The sequence below is a fragment of the Haliotis asinina genome, chromosome 12 (genome assembly GCF_037392515.1).
Source record: "Haliotis asinina isolate JCU_RB_2024 chromosome 12, JCU_Hal_asi_v2, whole genome shotgun sequence".
Taxonomy (NCBI): domain Eukaryota; kingdom Metazoa; phylum Mollusca; class Gastropoda; order Lepetellida; family Haliotidae; genus Haliotis; species Haliotis asinina.
Window position 1 is genome coordinate 45,710,270 of NC_090291.1, and position 24,557 is coordinate 45,734,826.

At 38.7% G+C, this 24,557-nt stretch overlaps 1 protein-coding gene across 1 annotated transcript; it reads left to right on the plus strand.

Moving 5' to 3' along the window:
• The first annotated feature begins 3,798 nt into the window (after nucleotides 1-3,798).
• On the plus strand, nucleotides 3,799-24,362 carry LOC137257934 (homeobox protein araucan-like). The gene is made up of 7 exons (XM_067795446.1): nucleotides 3,799-4,165; nucleotides 5,298-5,540; nucleotides 6,847-6,956; nucleotides 7,344-7,723; nucleotides 15,621-16,277; nucleotides 22,573-22,733; nucleotides 23,276-24,362. The coding sequence occupies exons 1-6, from the start codon at nucleotides 4,097-4,099 to the stop codon at nucleotides 22,608-22,610; spliced, it is 1,497 nt and encodes a 498-aa protein (XP_067651547.1). The 5' UTR covers nucleotides 3,799-4,096; the 3' UTR covers nucleotides 22,611-22,733; nucleotides 23,276-24,362.
• The last annotated feature ends 195 nt before the right edge of the window (nucleotides 24,363-24,557 follow it).

Sequence of the window (24,557 nt, forward strand, 5' to 3'; positions counted from 1 at the left end):
ATATAAATGATTGACAGCGATGGGCAGTATGTACAGATAAGAACCTAATATCTGGGTTAGGGGAGAGTGAGTGAATGAGTTTCGTTTTACGGCAGTTTTTAGTAATATTCCAGCAATATCGCGACAGGGAACACCTGAAATAGGCTTCACACATTGTACCCATGTTGAGACTCGAGCCCCCGTCTGCGGCGTGACGAACGAACACTTTAAGCACTTGGCTACCCTACCCCCTCGTGTAGTGGGAGAGCTGCTTAAGGTTCAGTGAATGGATGTAGGAGCACCTATCTATAGTTCTGTCATTAAAATACAAGCTGTAGAACCCTGTATCTGGAGCATGTGTTTATGAATCAATATGAACTAACGGTAACACCTGGAGCAATATAGTGAACAGCAAAAGAGACGCAATGTTCGAAAAAAAAATCATGTTTATATCTTCTATCTAAAAACATCAGAAACATCCAGAGCAGCGTTTCTTTTGCTGCTCAGTATATGTTCTGTGCATATCATCATGTATGCATTTGAGCTGATGCGGTTTAACTGAAAAGGAACATCCCCAAACGCGTTCATATTGTTGATAATTGTGCTTTTGAAATAATGGACATAATTTATATATCAAGACGAGCACGTTATATGGGATTGCCATTCATCATCTGAAGTTAAGTGCATGCTAGATGCATATATTTTCAAGATCTGAAATGTGTATATTTTTCTCAACAGAGAACATCAAAAACATAATACTGAATACTGTGTGACACACATATGAAGTACTGAATATTATGTGACACAAACGTAAAATACTGTATACTTTGTAACAGACAGAATAAGTACTAAATGTTGTTAGACACAACTACACGCGTAAAGTATTTCATACTATGTGAAACGTATATAAAGTACTGAATATTGTGCAACACACAAATGAAGTACTGAATACTGTGTAACACGTACAGAGAAAGTACAGAATACAGTGTAACACATTATGTATTGAATACTGTGTAACACGTGGGGAATGTACTAACTACTGTGTAACACACCAATATAGTACTGAATACTGTGCATCACAGAGATAAGGTACTGAATGCTAGTACTGTGTAACACACAACGAGAAAGTACTGAATACTGTGTAACACACAAAGAGAAAGTGTCGAATACTGTGTAACACATCAATAAAGTACTGAATATTGTGTATCACATACAGAAAGTACTGAATACTGTGTAACACGCATATAAGGCACCGAATACTGCGTTACACACTTAAAAAGTATTGAGTAATGTGTAACGGTAACGCACAGAGAATGTAATGAATACTGTTTAACACACAGTATCGGTTTATACCAGGAGTGAATTACAATCATTTCTCAAGAATAAAAAAATCTGAAAACTGAAATGTGCAAAATCGTTTAATGGCTTTTTGTAAATAAAAGATCGCGGAGGGATGGTGATTATGGACAGCCGGCTGTTCTACATGAAACACTTTTGAAAACGTTCTTTAACAACTTTAACAACTTTCCTCCCAGAAATATGAAAAGAGCTGCAGGAAATTACAGAAAATAGCCCCTTTCCAAATGTCGTTTCCAATCATTGTAATGAGTGTGTAATTATGAAATAAAACACATCTTCCTGTACAGAGTGTCGATGTTCATTTCAAATGACACTCATGTTTAACATGTAACTGTGAAATTGACGGCACATTAATGTAATTATTATAAACAATAGAATGGTATATTCATTGTTCCGAATCACTTCTGAGTGTGAGCAGAGAGAATCGAGAGCGGTAAAGACAGCCACAAAACTACCTCTGAAATGTACATTTGTCGATTGCTGTAATGAACATGTAATTATGAAATAGATCACACGATCATTCCCCCACGACGGCTACGGCGGGCGGTTGACACACACATGCAAAGATGAATCATCTGTGTCATTTGCAAGCTAAATTTATTCGCAATCTTGGCCACAAAACCGTCCACACTTTATAGGTTATTGAAGCTTTTATAGGGCGAATTTCGCGCGTGGCTACCCAAATAGCACTGGGGTAAGTGTCCCGAGACTATAAACCATCGCACTTGTCAATATACAAACTGTAATAAACACAAGCGACCCGTGTAGAAACTTGTAAATGAACAATGTCCGTATCAATGAAATTGATGATTGGGCCAAGCATCTTTTGTTACGTGTCTCAACGTCGAGGCAATGTAACATATACCCAATACAAGGTTTTCGGATACCCGGGTTGGGACGGGTGGTGGAGGGGGTGACGCTTGCCCTCTGCCCCCAAGGAACACTGTAGGGGTCAGACTGTAGCCTCAGAACTTCATCGCTTCCATCCCTGTGTGAAAGTCTTTAATGTTAAAGTATGGGGAAATACCAGTCACTAAGCTTTTATAGAGCATATGTTATTATATTTCACGTTGGAAGAGTTTATGAGAGTGAAGGTAAAATGTAAATCAGGGTGATAGGATATGGATGTCGTATAAAATACGCTTTTATGCCAATACTTTGGGTACGTTGTAAAAGAATCATAGAGTTTATACGTTTTTGGTCGCCATAGCAAAACATTCAGAAATAACTACGAAACCCGGCTCTAAAGGAGTGTGAGCCTTTCGTAGGACTAGACGGAATGTTTACCAGGGATATTTTGGTTGAAACCAGGAGTGTTACAATGCTTTCACGTATATCTGTTGAAGAATCAGCGTTTTGGCCGATTTGGGACTGTTTCCATTTAGACAGCCTTGTGTTCTGTAATAAGTGTGTATCGGCGTGACCAAATTGGCTTCTGTACATGCCTCATAGACAGAAACAATCCAAGACATTTCAATCCATATTTTCTTTGTTGTTTTGTCCAAAGTTGGAACTGTTTGTAGTATTCTCGCCAGGCGTTTGGGTATTTAGAGAATGCACGTTTAGCAACTCAAGGTTACAAATTTTGACTTTTTCAAAGAAAGAGGCTAGTTTGACCGCAGTGGTCTGGCAATTCTTGACTGACGATTCTGTTTTTAAAAGGTAGCCTTCTCAAATGCACGACAGGCACGTAACGAAGGGTTTACACATGTTAACAAAGTTAAAATTAGCGAAATACGCATCGCACTATACACTCATCCACGTGGTCCGTCCGTGTTTACAACATTGGCAAACGAAACAGAGTTTTCGAAATAGCTGGTCGTTTCTGTTTACGATGACCGTCAAGGGGCACTGTGCACAAACACTCTCTCTCTTGGTCATGGCGAGTGGTGTTCGTGGCGGGACCCACCATATTCATCTTGAACACACCTTCATATTGACACAGCTCTGATTTCAGAGGCCTCTCGTTCCGGTGTGTGTACAGACGCATACCGCGTTCGGGTAATATTGTCACATATATGTGTTGACATTGTATTGAAGTTGTGTGGCCGGTGAATTACTTCGGTTGACAAATCAGGGCTCTCCTATTACAATTTAATGCTTCCATTGTCCGCAGTATGTGCAGACAGAACTTAACTCTGGTCGCAGAATTCGCCTCCCAGAATTTCTGTTTTCTAAAGTAAGCGATAGTGTTTGTTTGGCGAAAGCGAAATGAATACCCAATGCCTTCTCCGTGGCTATATTAACGGATAATTATTCACTTGTCTTCCGTCTAAATCGCGAAGGCAAACACGAGATTCAGGAGAGCTCCCTTATCGCTGTCGATAAGCACTGCGTGAAAAAGGGGCGGTGTTATTGGCCGCGACTACCGAGAGGTGGAGCCTAGCGAGAGTCATTACTAGTCGATCAACTTACAGCCGTGACGTCAGGTTCCCGAAAACCAATGAACATGGGGCTTTTGTTGGAGTAAAAATGCGCTAAAAAGCTGCTCTATTGGCGAGATTTAGTTCATAATAAATAACGAATGATTCAATATTGAGGGGAGACATTTGGTTTTGGTGAATCTTAGGTTGACCGGTAGCTCTCTGGCGTTCCTGTTGTTCTAGGATGTGTCTAGAGTCGACACAGTTTTTGTGATTCGAGTTGTGAGAAACACGCGTCGGGACTCTGGGAGTACGTTTCATTGGACCGCTAGCTACCGGAGCGGTCAGTCTTTACCTGGACACACTGGACTTAGGAGATTGGTCAGTGTAAGGTTATGTCTTTCCCCCAACTTTCAACATTAAGCTTTGCATCCAGTTCGGGGTCTCCTCTGACAAGTACACAGGTAAGACAGTCTTTAGTGGCATCTCTTCAACGATACGGAAAGAATTCAAACTATTTGAGGAGTTTAGCCTCTGGGTCCTTTACTTGGGGAAACGTCTCCCTTAGTCTGTGTACTCATACGATTGATGGGTTTGCTTAACTGTTACAAACGTTTCATGACAGTTGATTTAGAATGTTGTTTTGTGTTAGAATTTAGAATAGATGCATATAGATATTAATTTCATGTCAATTTCATGAAATATTTTTTTGTACACGTAAAGTTATTTTTGGTTCACTTGGTTCAAATAACACAATATGTTTCTTTACAATCATTTATGTTTGTAAATTAATCATTTTGATTTGAATATTTCAGACTGTATTTAATTGTAGTAATACGTTAGCCAATTTGTGTTATTTGTATTTGGATAGTCTACAAGTGCATCATTTCATTACTTAATCTATTTTACGATGATATTACCAATGCATGACAATCATAACCAGATCCATAGCAGTATCCAGTAAATTAATAAAGTCTAATATTTACGTATGAGAGAATACAACGAATATAAATCTTATTAATAGGTGTGTGTCATTTTTGTAATGATAGGCACATGGATTATTGCACCGAGTACAACTAGGAACTGATATATAAAACTACCCTCATTAAAAAGGTCTGCTTTCCATTCAACCTTATTTCTGTTCCATGTCATCTTAAATTGTTATGACAGGTGCACTGTGACTAGAACGTTGTGTCTAAGTAAAAGTAGTATATATTTTTTATATTACGTTTTTGAATATGCATTGGGGAAGGTTATTATTCATGTCGAAAAATGTTTTTTTTCATATGTTGTCTTGATGTTTTAATATATAACTCCCTGTCATGATTGACATCTAAATATATACCCTATGTTTAAAAATACGCAATTATTTATTGTTTACTTCATACTGAAATTTAAATAATGTTTCAATGCTATGATGCATAACATTGTCAGCAGTATAACCTATTTTCACCCCACCAAGCCCACCTACATAGCTCTCTCCCCTTACCCCCGCAAAATAGCTCCCCTCAAAAACAGCAGTTTCTTTTCCTATCTTACTCAAGTGAGCCCCACTCCAATACATCACAATTAAGTTAGTTTTTTTTTTATTTCCAGATGACTACGACCACGCCCGCCGCCCCTACCCCCCGGGCATGTTGTGAAAATGGTCGGCCGATCATGACTGACCCCCACACGGGTCAGACTATATGTTCCTGTCAGTATGGCTCTGCCCTCCTAAACTACCCCCGAGTCCCTGGGCTAGCAGAGAGTGTGTACAGTGCCTCTGCCTATGCTGCCGCAGTGTCGCAGGGGTACGTGTCTCTCGGAGCCGAGGGATCAGCTTTTTATTCACCCCTCGTAAGTATATATTTTTATATATTTTTATAATAAAACAATAACAATCATATCCATATCTTGATTTCATGCAGAAATCCCTATAATTCCCCTCATCAAATATACCTGAATAAAAACAACCATTTTACTCGAGGGACATTTTAGTTGTAACGGATAGGATTTTATGTAAGTCAAATTCGAATTTGATTTAATATTCATGATATTTCTTGATCGATGAATATCTTTGTTAACAAGCTGAGAAATTCGTGAATTATTTATTTTAATCGGGATTAATTTCATTTGTAATTATGATGTTTACACTGCATAAAAAGAAATAAAAAATATATTGCAAATAATAGGTTTATAGTAAGAGTCGACAAAATATATACATATCAAAACAGCAAAACAACTCCGATTTGACAGTAAAGTAATTCCTGTTAAGCTCATTTCAAGAAAGAAAAAAGTTGGAAAACAGTATCAATATTATTTTCAAACAAACCGCCCTCTTAGTAAGAAAATCCCTTAATTAAGTGTTGTAATCGCTCTCGGAGGAGTTCAAACCGGCACTCTAAGAGCCCCCAAGTCGTGAAAGGGTTCAATGACTGTGTTGGTGTGTCTCAATTTCACGCTTTTCCCACTTCTTCGGTTATCAGTCACGCTCGAGGCCCCTCCGTACTCCCGAGCGTTAGCGCTGGAGGAACTCACATGGCCCCTGCAATTATTTAACTATTATCGGTCACCATGGTGGCCTGATTTCCACGAAAGCAATAAACAAGGGATAATAGTACTTTCGGATACAGCTGAATAAAACTGAATTGTTTGTTTATTTATCAGAATGTCATATTCAAGATTTGTTGGCTGTGTTATGGATATGTAGTGTTACTAGGCAGATCTGGTGGCGAAAAGGACTCGTTTTATTAATATACATGTTTATGAAAGCTTAATTTTTTTCATAATTATGAGATCTTTACTGAAGCGTATTCTGTCTTCAACGGTCGTTTTGATAGATAACAGTACCTAATGTTTAAGACAATATCTTACTTTCAGTGAAATATCGGTTTGGATTAGTTTCATTGCTCGTTTGATAATCTTATATGCAAGGAGTATACGATCACGTACTTGATTAAATACTGTGGTCTGTGTAGAAACCTTGCTTGGTCTCTTGTGCAAATATTAATGATTAGTTTACACCCAGTAATTGTTTTCATAAAAATGATGAAAGAACGGGTTTAATGAATATGAAATGGGGTAAATTTATTTTCATGCTTTCAGGAAGAGGGACATTGTTTTCTAAATATATTTCTCATGCAAGATTTTATTCTTATTTCAGACTGGCACCCCTTATGATTTGAAAGACACTTCAGAGGCATGGCGAACAGCTTTAGCGCAGCCAGGGTTTCCTTATGACCCAACAATGGCAGTGTACCCTTACGGGCCAGGGTAAGTTTACTGATTAGAATTGTTTGTGGTATCTATTTGTCTATCAAAATATTTGTTTCTATTCTAATAGAATAAATGATGAATAATATTCTTCTTACTTTTTACGTTTACAAAAAACCCAAAACCAACCAACCAAAAACAAAACAAAACAAAACAAAACAAAACAAACAAAACAAAAGCATAAAAAAACCAACAATATTTGAAATTGTATCACCTCTGGTAAAATGTTTTAACAGTAACTACAAAATTTCCCATATCAGCATTGTGATCCTGTTTAAGTCACTTGTAGTTTAGAATGTAAATATACTATTAATTAACTTTTTTTCAACTTTACTACTGTCTGTGCGTGGTTCGTATTGTTTATCAAATTATTTCTTTTGACTCCAGATACGGAGGATTAGATTTAAACGCGAGGAGGAAGAACGCGACACGGGAGAATACGAACACTCTGAAAGCGTGGTTGTACGAACACAGAAAAAACCCATACCCAACTAAAGGTGAAAAGATTATGTTAGCCATCATTACCAAAATGACTCTCACACAAGTTTCCACGTGGTTTGCTAATGCCAGGAGAAGGTTAAAAAAGGAAAACAAGATGACCTGGTCCCCGCGGAACCGGTCGGAGGACGGAACGGACAGTCTGGACGGCAATGGTGATGGTGATTCAGACGCTGGAAAAGACGACCACAACGATTCAACGTCGAACGCCGGAAATATAGATGACCTTGACAACATAGACTGCAACGACAGGTCCTTGCTATCGCCAGGTAGGTAGTGTTTTGATAAAAATTGTTACGGAAAAATCTTGTTCTTTTAGTTATTTTTAAATGTAATTATCCCGTGCGAGTGGTAATTACAAGGGGAGGTAACTCTACGTCTTGACGTGTTTCCTTATGCTATCTACTTTTTGAAACTTAGATTGTTGTGATTTTTTTAAGTGTGACACTTTGAAATTTTATCCTCATTTTATTATCATGTGTAATGTGTGAGAAATTTGCAGTGGAATACGTTCTCATAATGTGCCTGTAGTAAGGGATTTATTGTGATATGAACACATGAGCTTTGAACATATTTTTCTTCAAAGGAAATGCCTTAAAGAGGAAGCAATTTGCATTGGTGCTTGTTTACATCTATTATTAAAAAAATATTTTTATTAAAAAATTAAAATGGTTTGGCCGATATGGCTATTTTTTTTGACAGTCATTATCCGAACGTGACACGCCTCGTGCCAAAATACGTGACTCGCAAATTCATCACCTTCTCTCCTCAGCGGTGTACCCCCGGCCAATGTTTTAAGTATTTATTTATCTTGGGAGGGCCATTACCTAGTATTGCTGCAACATAACTCGAGCTATTAATATCATAAACTTGGATGGGCCTGTTAAGTAGGTTTAAACTGCTATAAAGCGAGCAATGAGCTCATGCACTATATCATATGTGTGTTATTGTCGATCGCCGGTTATTGAAGCTGCTGTACTGCATAGAGCTTCCTCCATTCACAAATGGTGTATATTTCACTAATGGTGGATAACGACATGAAACTGACATAGTGTTGGCGCATAAATGAAAATATGCAATAGCGTTTTCTTTCTATTCAGCTTACTTACAATCTTTTAAAAACATTCTGTGAAGACAATTCTTCCTGTGTATCAATTTAGTGATTTATTTATCAGCATAATTGTGTTTTCGAATTGTGAAATGAACAAGCCTTGAAATTGACAATATTTGATCAACACTTGAATGATGTAATAAATCTGCTATCGGTGACAAAAGTTATTGACAATGCTCATCAGTCCAATAATCTGAGGATGTTTTTTGCCCGACTCTCATTTGCTAATGGGGTCTGGTTTCAGTTACGGAGTCGAGTTCTCTGATTCATGAAAGTGAGCGTTAGCAGCATTGTGACTTCACAAAGGCGGGACGTAATTGTATTGCAAACAGACTGCAAATAAATTAATCAAATATTTGATTAATTGATTTTGCCTTCTCTTTAGCGGTGAGGATGCAAACTGTCCTTTTGGTACAGAGCGCCTCGGATTGAGTTAGACTTGGGCGATTATGTTCCTCTAACGGCTAATGACAAAAGCATTTGACACCCCTCGCAGCGACATCTAGCGGATGAAATTGATACCCTTCATTACGGTGCCTGTCAGCTGTCTGACCGAAATAGACAACAAAAGATGAAGCCTGTTTAATTTAGGTTATCGATTTACTCTCCTATTTAGAGTTTTCAAAAATTTCGCTAAAACTTCCAGTGAAAACTTCTTCCTTTTATTGCTCAATTGAAATCGAATTGTTTTCGAATTTGTGATTTTTCCCGTCGTTCAGTGAAACAGCGTTTTGTTGTGATCAAGGAAAGAGTGGTGTTTAAAATGTAATTTATAGGATGGGTTGATTAAAATCATCCTCATCATATTGAATTTTTCTTCACTGCATTAAGAGTGTAAATAGGAGTGAATACGGATGATATTACCATTAAATTGCAGGAAATATGTTGTGTTGGATTTTATTTTGTCACTGGGCAAATACGCGTATTAATTCAACATCAACATACATTTTATTATTTATTTTTAATTAAGCACATTAACGGGAGATGCGTAAACAGACTAACAGCTGTTTTTCATGCCTTGTGTATCAATCGGAATCGTCTCATTATTTTAATGCAATAACAATTCTTATTATCATGACAATTCCAAATATGGATTTTTCTTAAAAACATAACCAACAAACTGGCTTTGGTATAATTCAGTGAAGTAGTGTTATTGTTACTGATGTATTGAATTAAGAAACACTTTCAGAGTCCACTGACGAGAATATTATCACAAAACATTATGTGGCTTAAACACATGACTTCGTTTGTGAAGGTGTTTGTTTTAAATTATATGTAAGTTGCAGTTATATAAAAAGTCATTTTTCTCAGAACATATGTGTTGTGTGTGGATAAATATCAGAATTTATATGTACTTTCAAAACCTAATCGTATTCATGGTATAGCGGATGTGCCATACATGATTTAAACTCGTGACGTGTATTGTAATAGATATCACAATATATAGGGCATGAATATATTGACTAACGTGTTGAATACCAAGACGGGTGGTGAATACATGCGGGACATGTACAACCAGCACCGAATAACAGAATGTATCGTGTTGTACACAATATTCAAGCCCTTTAGGTGAGACTTACAACACTGTACACCTCTCGTCAGAATATCAAACAAACCTTAACAGTAATTTTTTGTGAAATGTACATTTTTTGCACAAACCCATTTAACTTTCATCAAGGTATAGAAAACCTTATGTATATTTTATATTTTCATGAACTACATCTTATAGTGATGGGGGTTACCAATACAAATATCCCCATATAAGTTTAATGGAATACCAGGTTTATGTTAGTAAAGGTATATAATATTGCATTAGTTTCATCAAGTGTCAGATTCATTGTTAGTTTCAATAGGTATAACTGTTTAATTTTATCAAGTCTGCAATTTATTTGCATTTAATTAAATCTACAATTATTTGTGAATTTCAAGTGTATGCTTCCACTGCTTGGCGGAGAATGTATGTTTTCAGTTGCCTGAAATAGACCATATCTAACACGGTAATGCACCGAGAGGAACTGCAGCAGACAACGACTGGGTATTAAGTGTTTATTTACACACACCACAAATCACTCACCCATAAACGCCAGCCCTTGATCTTTCTGCGTCACTAGAGCCTTTCAATCAAAGTAATTAATACCGATAATGATGGCCAATATCAATTATACATTGCTTCAGTGGTCTCTCTTCTTTAATCTAATGCTCTGCGGCAATCTGGGCTGGAGTCACCCATCTATTGTTCTCGAGCGTTTACCTGTAACAGGGAGATTCTAAGGGATCAGCTGAACCACGGGAATATGCAAACATTCTCCGGCCGAGCCGTTAGGATGAAAAGCCGAGGAGTCAATCGTGCAGTTGAGTTGTCTGAAGGTCGCGGGGGTTCTCATAGCGCCGTGGGGAGCGTAAGCGATAGGGTCGAATATGTAGGGTGGGTGTGGGGGAAGAGTGAAAATGTGGGGAGAACATGGGGTAGGAGAGGGTCAGTCCAGGGTGTTGTACAGGTGTTTGAGAGGGACGTGGTGGGATACTGGGGTTGTTAGCGTTGTGGCTGGTAACTGTCAGGGTGATGGGGTGCATTTCTGTGTGTGGCGTGATAGTGTGGCTATGTAGTAGCGATGCATATTGGAGTAGGGTGTGGGGGTGTGGAGTGGGGGTGTGGGGTGAGGGGATGGTGGTGTGTCAGGAGGTAAATCTTGACTGTGTGATGTAAGAACACTTGGAGGTATTGAGGGTCTGGTCGGTCAAGTATTCGGGCCAATGGTACACTTGGATCTAGAGGCATTAGATTAAAAATTGACCAAAGTTTTTCAAGAAATAGTGATTTGCTGGAACTAGAACCAAAGTAACTTTGCATGCTACTTCACAATTACACCTTGCACTAAACATATGTGACATAAAATTCTTCCGGTATCTAAAAGAGTTGTCCGTGTGAATGCCACAGTGGTATGGTTGTCATGGAAATAACTATACATTAAGTAAACTGTATTTCTTAACCAACCTGCCTACACTCCACGTTATCAGATGATGTATGTTTTTCCTCAAAACGTCACACATTATTTATTATTATTAATAACCGTTTCATCTCGGTTTAACCCCCAATATTTCTGCGGGGCCACCATAGACGATAGGTCCACCTTCCCCTGCAACGTTTCGTATCAAGTTACAGGCAGTTATAGCGCCCCTAAGCTGCTGGCAGTCACAGCCAAGTCGAGTTATCACAATTTTGTGGAGAACAGCACGAAAAATCCTTTTATCGAAACAGTTACGATTTAGCAAACGGATCTTATGTGCCTAATCGCCAAATTTAACAACTATCAGATACTTTTTACTTGTTTTCATTTTGCAAGCAAGAATGTTCTTACTATTTTCGTAAACAATCTGTTAAGAATTTTGGAAGTTCGTGTACTCATTTATCACTGATCATCAGCTGTGTTCTGTTTTATAGTATGGCCTCGATTTGATCTCGGGGTCTCGCGCATTCTGTGGTGTTGATGATAAATCTCTTTATAGCTGTTAGAATGCGCATGTGTGACTCTTGAATCGTGAGATTTGTTTACAAGTAATAGTATATCTCACCCTTCCCGATACAAATGGAGATAGGTCCAAAACACAAATTTCTTCCAGAAACAATTCAAGATTTATTTTTGAAACACGCCATCAGTATCTGATTGAGGAGAAAAAAGTAGCACATGAGCACAATTCTTTCTCCTATTTCAATAGTCTGACAGTTTTACTGTACTAGGATGGAGGGCAGCTCTGTTTCATTTCACGAATATGTGTATATACAAAGTGTTTGATATCAGAATAGGAAGCAAGTATAATTAAACAAATATAATACACCTGATGGATTTACGCCCCAATGATTCTAATATTTATGTTAATACAGGCAAAATATTAAGGTAGTTACATGTCTTTAAAACATCGGTACTGCCTTTCGTGCACGCGCTTTTAAGTGAAATTATCACCTACAAAATATGTGTTAATGATTTTACCTTTAAAGAACATGCCACATGTCATCTTCACACTAAAAGCATAATTGTCTGAAAATAATTGTACGAACTGAGTATCAAGTTAAGAGTATATTTGAGTATATATACGTTATGACTTAGTATCAATTAATTCAATGTCGTGGAATAAACTGAAATAAGCAATATCCTTACATTTTTCGAGTATATTAAACGAATGTATTTTGTCACCTCGAAATCCCTACATTCTAAAACACGTCTCGATTTCCTTGCTATAAATCATTCACGGCAAGACAAATATCGTCAAAGGAAAACAAGAGATCTTCAAATCAAGATTCTGTCAAACGGTTTATCACTACGCACGTCCCCCGTGGATTCCATCATGGGATGTCATCCCAAATCCCCTCCCCCTAATCCTCCGGATTAACCCTGGATTCAGCCTGATATGGTCTGCCCGACTAGCATAGCCCAGTACATATCCGGTCGCCGCTGCAACCCACCTTTTTCGTGTTTTGCCGGGCTGGTTGTCCATTTCATTCTTGTCTTGTCAGTTTCAGTGCTAAGGGCTACTGTTCTATTACTCACAGTGCGAGTTTCATGGAGCACTGCCAGGGATAGCTAGTCTCAGGGGTGTCTATTTCGGGATTAGGTCATTAGAAAAAACAACAGCATTTGGTGAACAATATAACTATTTAATTTATTATCTGCTTAATTTTCCTGTTTATTTATTTCGCAGTTCAGTCTCGCCAGTTTTCTAGAACCCATGAAACAAATTATTAATATCATTTTAATGAATCATTCTGTAATAATTAATATTATATTTAAGGAATCATTTTAAGAAAATTATGAATAAAATAATTTCGAAATGATTGAGCAGTTACTGGCAGTAAGCCACTTGCTAACCTGAATTTGATATATCTTCTCGGGTCATGTTTATTCAACTTTAGATACTGAGCGTGTTTATTCTCAACTGGTCGACGCTGTACAAAGGCCAACGAGGCACAAATACGCATGCTTTCCGTGACTCATGTGTGTAATCCTTTGAATGAATATTGATATCTAACTTTGATTGATCTATCGATCACACGTTATTGATTGACTTGTTACAACTGTCAATTCCCCCACTGAAATACACAACCATGTCAATTTCAGCACGGGCAGAGAGACGTCCCTGGTATTCGCTGACACCGGGGATGTACATGACTGTATAATCAGAAATAAATAACTATTCCTTTGAAATATACACTCTCAGAAGGGGAAGTCGACACTGAAAAGATTTAATAAATCATTTGATGTATAGAATTCAGACTCCCGGAGTACAATCCTTAAATGAACAAACACGAGTCTGCATTTATCAAATTGACGTAAACGTTCAATAGGCGACATATAGATATGAAATTGCACACACATTGAAACTGACATACATACATCGCATACAGACATTCATTTATTAGTACATCGCCCTGAACTATATTCAAAAGTACTTGGGCTTTACGTTTTGCATTGAGGACATGTTTTCAACTGATAATGTCGGTTATGCTTTGTCGGCTAGCAGACCAGCATGTTATCTCCATTCGTTCTGTCAATTCATGATATAAACGTCTTTAGATAATATTCATATTTCATATTAGAGACTCGGAACATGTGGATAGAATTGATTCAATGGAGAAATGCGTATTGGGTTAAATGAAGCATGATATCGCGGTATAGAAACATTCAAAGATCTTAAGCGACACGATGAGGGTTGGAACTGTTTGTGTGAGACTTTATATTCAAAAGCTGAGGTCTTTGCAAATGTAATTAACCCTTTCCATTTTACAATAAATCTTTCAGATAGTATCCATTTATATTTTCAGTAATAACCGAAAATACATAAAGGCCCCTTAGAGTGATGATATTATTTGATGTTGATGCATTTTAGTCAAAGAGAAATATTGAAGGTTTTATTTCAAACCCATTTAGGCGGAAATATTATAGGGTTAACCAAACTCTAGCTACTTTTTATGAAAACGAACAGTTGCGAAACATGCACCAGTTAAACCGACATGGTTAAATTTACATGTTTCGTCACAAACGGCGCACTAATCGATAAAATCTTTAGAAAATCGTACTTTTTCTTCAATGATTTCCTATTGTGTAACTGAACGTTTCGCACAGCTTGAGCTGGCTTTGAGAGAATGACAAAACTGAATAATATATGTGGATAGCGTGTTTCGAAACCGATACAAATTTCGTGTCTATTTAGTGAAGTTTGCTTATTGATGAAAAAGTTATGTCCACGCGAATACGCTGAAAGAAATATCTGTAAACTATCTGTGAGTGTTTGTGAGACATAACAGATCTTTAGACGCAGTTTTATCAGAACGATGCCACTTCATGATGGAGATCCGGTTCCAGGACAACTTAATTCAAAGTTGACGGATCAGGGGAACAAGTAACGGAGTCAGGCCACCACTGCCAAAATGGCGATTTCAACACATGTAATAACAAGACATCTCACCTTTGACATCCCGATATTTGGAAGGAATTTCGGAAAGCTGTAAAAAACATGAAGCCCCAGACAGGAGCAATGGTTTTTGCTTTCACGAGTGTTTTTTGAGAAAGCCCCACTCGTTACCCGTATCCTCTCGTTTGCCCTGGCCGCGGATATGATATTTTTCTACATGTCTTCAAGTGTCAGATAAAAATGCCAAATAATGAATCGTGGTTCCTCGCCTACTTAAAGTGTAATGTATTCTAAAAATGATGTTTTTTGACAAAACGTTTAGTTTAGGCCTGTCCTATCTGATATACCGGCAGTTTACTGACGAGAACAAGCCAATGGTTTATGAAAGCACTGAGGCAACATGCTCCATCTTGTTAACCAACGGTTTGGCCGTAGGGGACGAGGGATATAGGAGGAGTGCAACACGAGTTGATGCAAAGGGGTTTCTGTTTTCTTCCGCAGGTTTTGATTTAAACTTATTTCATATGCATTGGATTTATGTTTTTGAATAGAAAATTATTAAAAAATGTGTATATTTTGCAATTTCGATTCTAATATTTTTTGCTGTGGTGCAGTGGCTTAATTATTTTTTATTTATGGATTTTCAGATATTTCCTCAGACAGGGATGAAGGAAAAGAGGGAATCATCAATGTTGAGGATGAGGATTCGAACCACAGCTTCAGGGAAGAACTGTTGCACAGGAGTGCTGTGTTGGACGCGAAACTTGCAGCTGTGAACAGTGAAAGACTCCTACGGGAGCGAGGAGAGGACAGTGGAGACGAAACATCGGACAGTAAATCTGACATCCCTCACCCCCCTACCACCCAAGGGGAGGAGAGTCGGTCATCCTCGGGAGGTGTGTCTCATCCCGTGTGTGGGAATCAACCCCCGACTCCCAGACCTAAAATTTGGTCAATATCTGAAGTGCTGCAGTCGACGACGTCTTCTAGTGCAACGAACACTTCACGACCAGCAACAATCTCCACCCAAGCCCGCCCCAACTCGGGATACCTATACCTCCCCACATCCAGTCCCTCCTGGGCCGCAGGGCGGTATCCGGGGGTAGCGCACCACCCACTATCACTCGCCCATACTACCTTGTCATACCCCTACTCACTGAGCACCCACACGGCAGCCAAACCCTCTCTAGCCTCAGCCGCCGCCCAGGTCCGAAGTCTGGAAGCTCTGAGGGAGGGGGAGAAGGCGTTAAGACCAAACGGACTCTTCTCACCTGCAAGAGACATTGATGGCATCAGACCTTCAGGTGAGCATCCAGGTGTTATTGAGTCGTTTAATTCGGGTTCTTAATTCCAGCTTGATTTAGAAATTATGGTCGTGGGAGTAATGGTTAAAATAGTAAGTGTTGGGGTTTATGCTTGAAAGTTACAGCCGATTATACTTTTGAACGAGAAATTGGTATTATAGATTTATTTTGAATTGTTCATTAATTATAATTATTATGACAAAGAGAGGAAATAGGAACATGAAAGACCGCCAATACAATAGATTCGTGAAGGTCCGGGTTAGAATTGGTTTCCTGTAACCAAGTCTTAGAGTCGACTGGTGAGATCGGGTGGGTCAGACTCACTAACTCGATTGAAGTCATCGGTTCCCAGTTGCGTAGATCGTTGCTTCTGCTGTTGATCACTGGATTTTCTGGTCCAGACTCGATAATCTACAGACTCCATGTACATGGAGTAGCGCTGAGATCGCCGTCAAACAATACAACACCCAAAAATAATATGACTATTCCCTTCAAATTAAAAACCGACCCCCCTCCAAACAAACAACTCAATAAAAACAAAGCCAAAACAAAACACATTGCCAAGGAAAACTTACAAAAACAATTTACAAAATATACTTAAAATCTCGATGACAATGTCAGACCAAATAGTATCCAAATTATCTTATCAAAATGAATTAACCCACAAATTATCGTTTATAGAAGAAAACGAACTTTTCCCTACGTAATTTCTAATTATTTGTCAAGTCTGCCACACCTATCCACCCCGTTTCATTAGCACCTTAAGTGAAACCACCTCGTTTCAGTGATACCACCACCCTCATGTGATTCCACCCCTTTTAAAGAACACAAACATCACTGATGAGGAGATCAATTATTAACAACCATTATATCATAGACAGAAACAGGGCGTTGCTGAACCAATATTGGAACCAAGAATATCACGCGATGCAAGGCTGTTAACAAAGACATATTGATGATTAATATAGTACCAAACATGTATTATACCATGTGCTATTCAAACACTCTCATTAAGACTTTAGTAAATTCTCATGAATATTTTCCATAACGCATGGTTTATATCAGTATCTAACATGGAAACCGATCAGATTATCCGAGTCCAGCGCCATTAGGCGCCCTCAGTGCTTCCTTCGGATGGAAGGGTCATTATAGAAATCGAAACATAAATAATAATACGCTTGTATCTAAGAACACGTCTCGCCCAGACAGAAGTTAACTTGTAATGCTAAAAATATATCGAACCCATTGGCAAATCAAGTGGCAAAGTTTTCCCAGGTTTTTGAGCCATGGACGCAATCAACGCAACCCACAGACTGTAATGACGCTTGTTTTATTCCATCTTTTGTGCCAGTGCCTGAAAAAGGAAAAATAACTGGTTTTACACAAGTCGTGCGATGTTTACATGCTTTCCTAATAATCACACTAACATTTCTGGTAGACCGGGACAATAGCTATCTGACAGCATCCCTCCTTAAGACGGCTGATTTTTCTACTTGATTAAGCGACGTCAAACGTCGAAGCGAGCATCGTAATTGAGTATGTTTTTGCGATAAGGGTCGAGCGAGCACGACGTTTGGCCTGGGGTCCAAAAACAGTCATTACTGGTCATTTAGCATGATCGCGTCACGAGCCGTATTGTTAAGAGCAAGAACTCCACGGTCGCTCTGTTTCCTCTCGCACTTCAACCTCGCGTCTTAAATCGCAATCTCTAACCCACGTGGCATTTAGACCCCTGCTCATTTCCTCCTAGCTTGGCGTTCGACGCCCGTCTTGATCCAGTATTGTGGTCCCATGGGTTAGACAATGCCACGGACAAGCTTACTCCAGCTAGGAAAGGCTCCTCGCGCCTCCACTAATCCTTAGACAGGAAATTTTGACGGCGTGTTCTGGCTGTTTGAAATTGAATGTAATTTGCAGGACTTAATTCGAATGCATGTAGAAAAATCAGTCACCGTCTCAAGACCAAGACAACTCGCCGGTATTACTAATTTACGTGGGATTGCCTTTGTATCTTTCATTAGTAGGCCAGCGACAAGCCGTTCCCTGTCAAAGCATCTTTTTATATCAATTTCACATGTCAACGTCGTAATGGCTAATAGACCTGACTCAAATAGCCAATTTATCATTGTACGTTTGTAATGATATCGTTTCCAGGCTTGTTGGTTTCAAATTAAAACCACCTTGGATTATTTTCTTATAGATAAAACCAAACAAATGTAAGTTCCCATTTTCGATTAGCCTGTGTAATATCCCCATTCCATTATGCTAAATAGCGGGTCTTTCATTAGTGGATGTCGATTTGAGCAGTGACTTGGCCATTTCCTTTCCTATTGGGAAAAGTCCACAATGAATGTAATTTGATAAGACGGTTGTTTTAGCGCTTTGATCTCCGAATAGAACCTTAAAACTCGAACGGACCCTCAGTGTTTGTCTTAATGACGTGGCAATATAACACCACAGATAATATAATAAATTAGTTCCAAGTTTCGTAATTCTTCTTTGACAACGTCCATCGGCCATACATTCATATGTGCCCGGTATCCGAACTATAACAATTTCACTGTAATGTAAATCTACTTCTAAAGTTATTAACACAATAGTGTCTCGACCCGATGTCAAGGTCACGGTTTTCTCGCGAGAACAAAGGGGGATAACTACATACATAAGCACGAAAAATGACGGCCTTTCACAATGATAGCACATTTCTGGAAACAATGCTAGTTCATCATGTTTTAAAAGTGTTACAACGATGATTAACTAGGACATTAAAGGTTTAGGGCGACACATATGTGACCCCGTGTGCCTCAAGGTCACGTGGAGGGGCTTTTGCAACGCACATAATTTATTCTGCATGACCGGTGGCGTTTATATATCAGGCTTACAAAGGCTGTATGCTTGTCGAGAACTACAGAGAGCGGTGGCAGATCCCTGCGAGATAAACATTCCACCTTTTCATTTCTCTAATAGATTTCAGTGTCAAAGTTCGAGATGGGACCATCAATTTTCGAGCAATGACATAACGCAGAGGAGAGCATGCAACGCCATTAAGAGATAAGACAACGGGGCGATCGACTAAGCAAGGGCGATAACCCCATTGTTTATTCGCGTCAGCTCTGAAAGATTGATATTCGTAAAACTGTATATTTGTGCCATTTCACGCTGACGTGCTGATCCTAATGTTTAGGATCAATGACACGGGAATCATATTTTACATTGTAAATTTCCAACAAAGCATTGTTCGTATTTCATAAATGTCAGTCAGTCATTTTTCATCCCTTGAACCAATCAGAAAAGAGTTTTTATTCTCTCCATTAATTATAAAAATAACTCGAAAAGTACTGAGTTTGTTTTGATTATATCTTAGCAAAGGAGGTTATATATAATATGTTCATTTATTTCAATAACTTTTTAAAGAACAGAAGTTTTTTTTCATCTGCTTATAAGTTCTTAATCGTTATGTTAAGTGATAAATTACATTTATAAAACTCATCCATTGCAGATTCAATGGAGACCAAACAGTGTTCATTTAGCTGTCGTGGTAAAATGGCCCCTGTAGCCTTTTAACCTAACCTTTGAATTGCCAGTCGAGGCCACTTGGCTTTAGTCTATAAATCATGTAATTCAGCTGACCTCTTCTCTGACAAATTTGCCATAAACTGTTTGAAAATATCGAAACAAAAATTTGTATAGGGCCACAATCGTTGTTATACAAAGAATATGAAATCGCAACATGATTAATGGAGGTAATGGCTTGTCCAGACTCGTCGAGCTCTCTGTTTTGGACAGACTGAATGTAACACGCGCAGATTTATTCACTGTTAATTGAGAAATGAAAGCTTTTGCGATACACTGACCACCGTTTGGGCTAATCAAACCAAAGAGTTTATTGCAGTTTAGAAGCTCGGGCCTAACTAGATTTCGCGCATGAGCAGTCGAGAGCAAAGGCCTGCGGACGGTCTTTGACATGGATTCGAGGCTAAGAGCAGCTCTTAACCCTCGAACCGGACAAATTTCAGATCAATAATTAGAAATAATGGACGTCTTCAGTTGAGGCTTTTAGACAGAAATCCACAAAGGATCGGCTTTAGGTAGCGTGCCTCTGCACACTGTTTCTGCTAGGGGTCGGGGAAAGGGGTTTGGGTTCGAACGTCCGCCCTTAAAAGTGCCCCTCTTGCCAGCCCAGATGGTTCATGCCAAACAATGATCTTTGTGAATGAATAAATGGATTTCCTAACTGATAAAAAGAGCTTATGAGTTAATTTAGCAGGTCTCTCAACAGATTTTGGCTGGGGTCAGGTTCGTTAGATCAAAGGCCTTGGACCTAGCACTTCGGGTAATTCCGCTCCAGCGGACTAACACGAAATTTGGGGGTTAAAACAGGAAAGCGCTAGAATTCCCAGCCTGGTTCGAATTGGACACAGTCACGATTCCGAAAGCCAATAGATCAAACGTTTAATATAACGAAATTGCATCCGACAATTTAAAAAGGTTGAGGAACCTCTGAAGTAATATTCTTAGAGGTAGTGTAGCCATTTCCTTGAACAGCCATTTGTTCGATCTGTGGGGATAGGGATTAAACATTAAATGGCTTTATCGTCCTTTCTCCTGATAATTATCAAACAGGGGTTTAATTTTGAATAGCTGAATTGCTAAATTTGAGAACGTGTTAAATTGTTTCTAAAATATTTATTAATTAATTCATTTGTGCAAACATACACCATTTGGGTTCACTGGGTTTAATGTTTGTTTTTCACAGCGTCGGAGCGTTTACGCTTGTTTTAGTATTTTTCTTCTCTCACACTCTGTCCTCATAATATTTTACATTTTGAGAAAAAGTTGGCTATTTGATTAAGGTATTGGATCGTTTAAAGATAACATATACCCCGCGTGTTTGTTTACGTTGCGCCACGTCCCATTAAATGCCAGCAAATAATTTACATATCGTTTCAAATTTTATTTTCTTTGCTAGGAAACTAAATGACACAAAATCAAAATATCCACTGCTTGAAATTCCAAGATCTTTCAGTCATAAATAGGCCCTTCTCATTTTCCCATCTGCACCCATCGTAATTGCTGTGGTTGTATTTGGTTTATATTTTGTTTATTTTGACATCAAACAGCTTTTAGGCACGGTCCACTTATAATGTAGATATAACTCAGCGTCTTGTGTGGCGCATGCATATCCCTTAATATTAAACACCCGAAAACTGTTAGCATTTTCGCTGTTTTATCGGAATGGCCACAACTGTTACAAAAACAGCAACGCGGTTGAGATGTTTTCCTTAACAAAACGCAAACAGCTCGGCTCCTAGTCTCCTCATATCACACCGCGATACCAAAATATTTTATTAGCCTTTTATGACAAAATCATTTAGGAGATGAAATTAGGGTGAAATCCTGTTAAAAAGTCCGCGTTCACCGAAGAGGATTTCAGTGAGCAGGGTATATATTAACCAGATACGCTCCTTTTCTCTATGCTTGAATTCGAACGCGTTTATAGGAGATCTCCACAGGGAAATTGAGGGGCCGAGTATTATCATATTATCCAGACCCTGACCCTGCCAACCGTGATGAAATAGTCCCCGGGGGTTAGGGTTCGGCTAAATGTTTCAGTGTTGAAATTGAGAAGGAGATTCTAACAGGCCGTCTCGTTTCCCATCCACCGGGACCCATTTAAATGTGTACCAAGGGACAGTTGTAATATGATTCTGGAAAAAATGATTATTTTTGACAGAAATAAATAACTTGAACGTTAGATATTTCCGGAAGATTATCGAATTCTCCTTATCTTTCTTTGCTCGAAGCAGGAAATCATATGATTAGATGAATTTGTGTTCAACTTGAGCTGAAAGTATTTTGTTTTCCATTCAAACGTGTATTTCCAGCCCGCTTAAAACAATAATCTATTGATTAAACTGTTGGACTTGATAAAGTGAATCATTTAAACAATGTAATTAATTTCAGATGTTGCAGATAATTTTGAATATTTTCTAAAGATTACAATCAAGCCGTATGAGTGAATAATAAATTATTTAAAACCACAAATTCTATTTAATTCAGATTATTTCAACACTGAATTTGATAATCAAATATTTAACACACGTAAACAAATTATTGATTAATTTATTACAGACTGATGTCGTAATTCAAACTGTCTCCGAGTTTTCATGATTGAAATATTAAACTTCAAAAACAAATATTCATATAATCGAGAAAAACATGTTACAATATTTTTTACCGTATATGAAGATGTTGCTTGTTAAAAAAATACATTTATATTTTGTTTTGTTTTCAGCTGTGGCCTCAAGCAGATTGGTAGAGTCAAATATCTAGGATGTGTTTTGTGTATATAGAGGAACAATTATTTCTGCAAAAATGGAGTCTTTGGCGAAACACCTGTTTTCTATTGGAAATCCAGCTATACTGTGATCTCAGCGACGCACAAGCATATGTAAGGTGAGTACTTTAATTTTAATTCCAAATAAATATATATTTCTCCATGATACAATTAGCAGCGAATAGTTAACTTAAAAGAAATATGAGGATGGTTACTTCGAAGGTTTTACTTCCTCACGTGGAATGAAGATAAGATTAGTCGAGATATAATTTTAGGAGTTAATCTTAGGAAGAAACACCAGGAAAGTTTTAATGTCAGTGGTTTTAATAATCTAGACGGCGTGGTAGGTGTGTTTTAATTTTACTCAGTAAGATCAGAATGTAAGGATTTTGAAAACAACGGACAATGCTTATTCGAATCGACTTTGAATTTTTAGAATTCTTTTGAAATTGCCTCTAAACCCAACTCATCCAAATTTAAGTGTTTAGCGTGTTTGAGTCTCGGTGTTGTTGATTTTTGAGGTGTCTAGATGACGGTGATGGGGTATGAATGTTTGTGTTGACCAGTGGCTGGACAGTGGTCATGCCACGCACAGGGATGAACCTGTCCGTGTTTTCCATGTATTTTCTGTGATTTTACCAGTTTGCATTTATCTTGACAGACTTGTGCCATGGCGGGTTCGGCGTATGGACACACACCCAGCAAACATAGACAGATGTGGACGGCTCACTTCATAGACAACTTTAAACAATGCCACTACAAGAATTAGTTCTTCTTCAGACAGGTGATTCGACTCCGGAACTTATCGGAGCTGATTCGGCGTGATCCAAACAGATTATAGCCCTATCGCATCAGATTATGACCTTTGGTCAAACAGATATCAGACCGACTGAACGCTCTCGTGGTCAATGCCCGTGCACTCAACTGAGATGTACATATTGGCCTTATCAGGCACGTGGGACAGGTATTTGCTGCAAGACACGCCCGGGATGAAGTCCAACGGGTGTGTTAAGGATTGACGTGGGGATGGACGGGCGCTCTAGCCGCGTGAACACTGGCGCTGAAAACCTAACACAGCTCTGTGTTGAGTCTCAAGGAGACGAAGGTATTGTTCTCGCACGGACTGATGAGCGATGTTCCGAGTTTGTGCAGCGGTGCCTCTAAGAAGGGCTCTCAGTGCCAGACACCACATCCGGCGAGCTTGTCATATATGTACAATATACTGGTGGTAGCCAGTGGTCAAACGGAAACTGGACGCTGTGACAGCTTGTGATCTACAGTGTCTGATTTGTGTAGTCCCAACGTGCTCGGGACGAGTCTCAAGTGCTATAAAACGTTGTCACAGTGAGATCTGTCCTTCAGTTTCATCAACATCCATCCAGACCTTTTCAAGAGTGCTAGCGCCCTAAACACCCATTATTCCCCTAAATGACACTCGATACAATTCTATCTCCATTGTATTATTAAACCCCATGAAATACGCTGTGTTGGCCTAAGGACATTTTTGTGGCTATAATCCCCATGCCCAGCAACCCAAAGAAAACCCCTTTTGTCCTAAATCCCCTTTCCAAAAGCCCCACAAACTGACTCCTAAGGGAGCGAACCCGTATGTGAAGGGATGCCTCTGACAGAAGGAAGCACTAGTTTATGGCATGGAATCGTTAGAAATCCCTCATTGTGATGTACATTTATTTGTAATTTTAAGCCATCAGTGTTTTATTCTTGGGAATACATCATCATTGATCGTACGTCTCTGTTGCCGTGTTTTCTTTGTCATACTCTTCAACTCGACACAATTGCGGTTTTATTTCACCAAAGGTGACAGTTTTGCCCAACACAGAGCTGCCAAACATATGCGTCGTGAGCCTTTTGACGTCGTTTAGTTCGTTATCCGGGTCAATGAATTTCAGCCAGAAGCATTTATGCCTTAAGAAATATTCGGT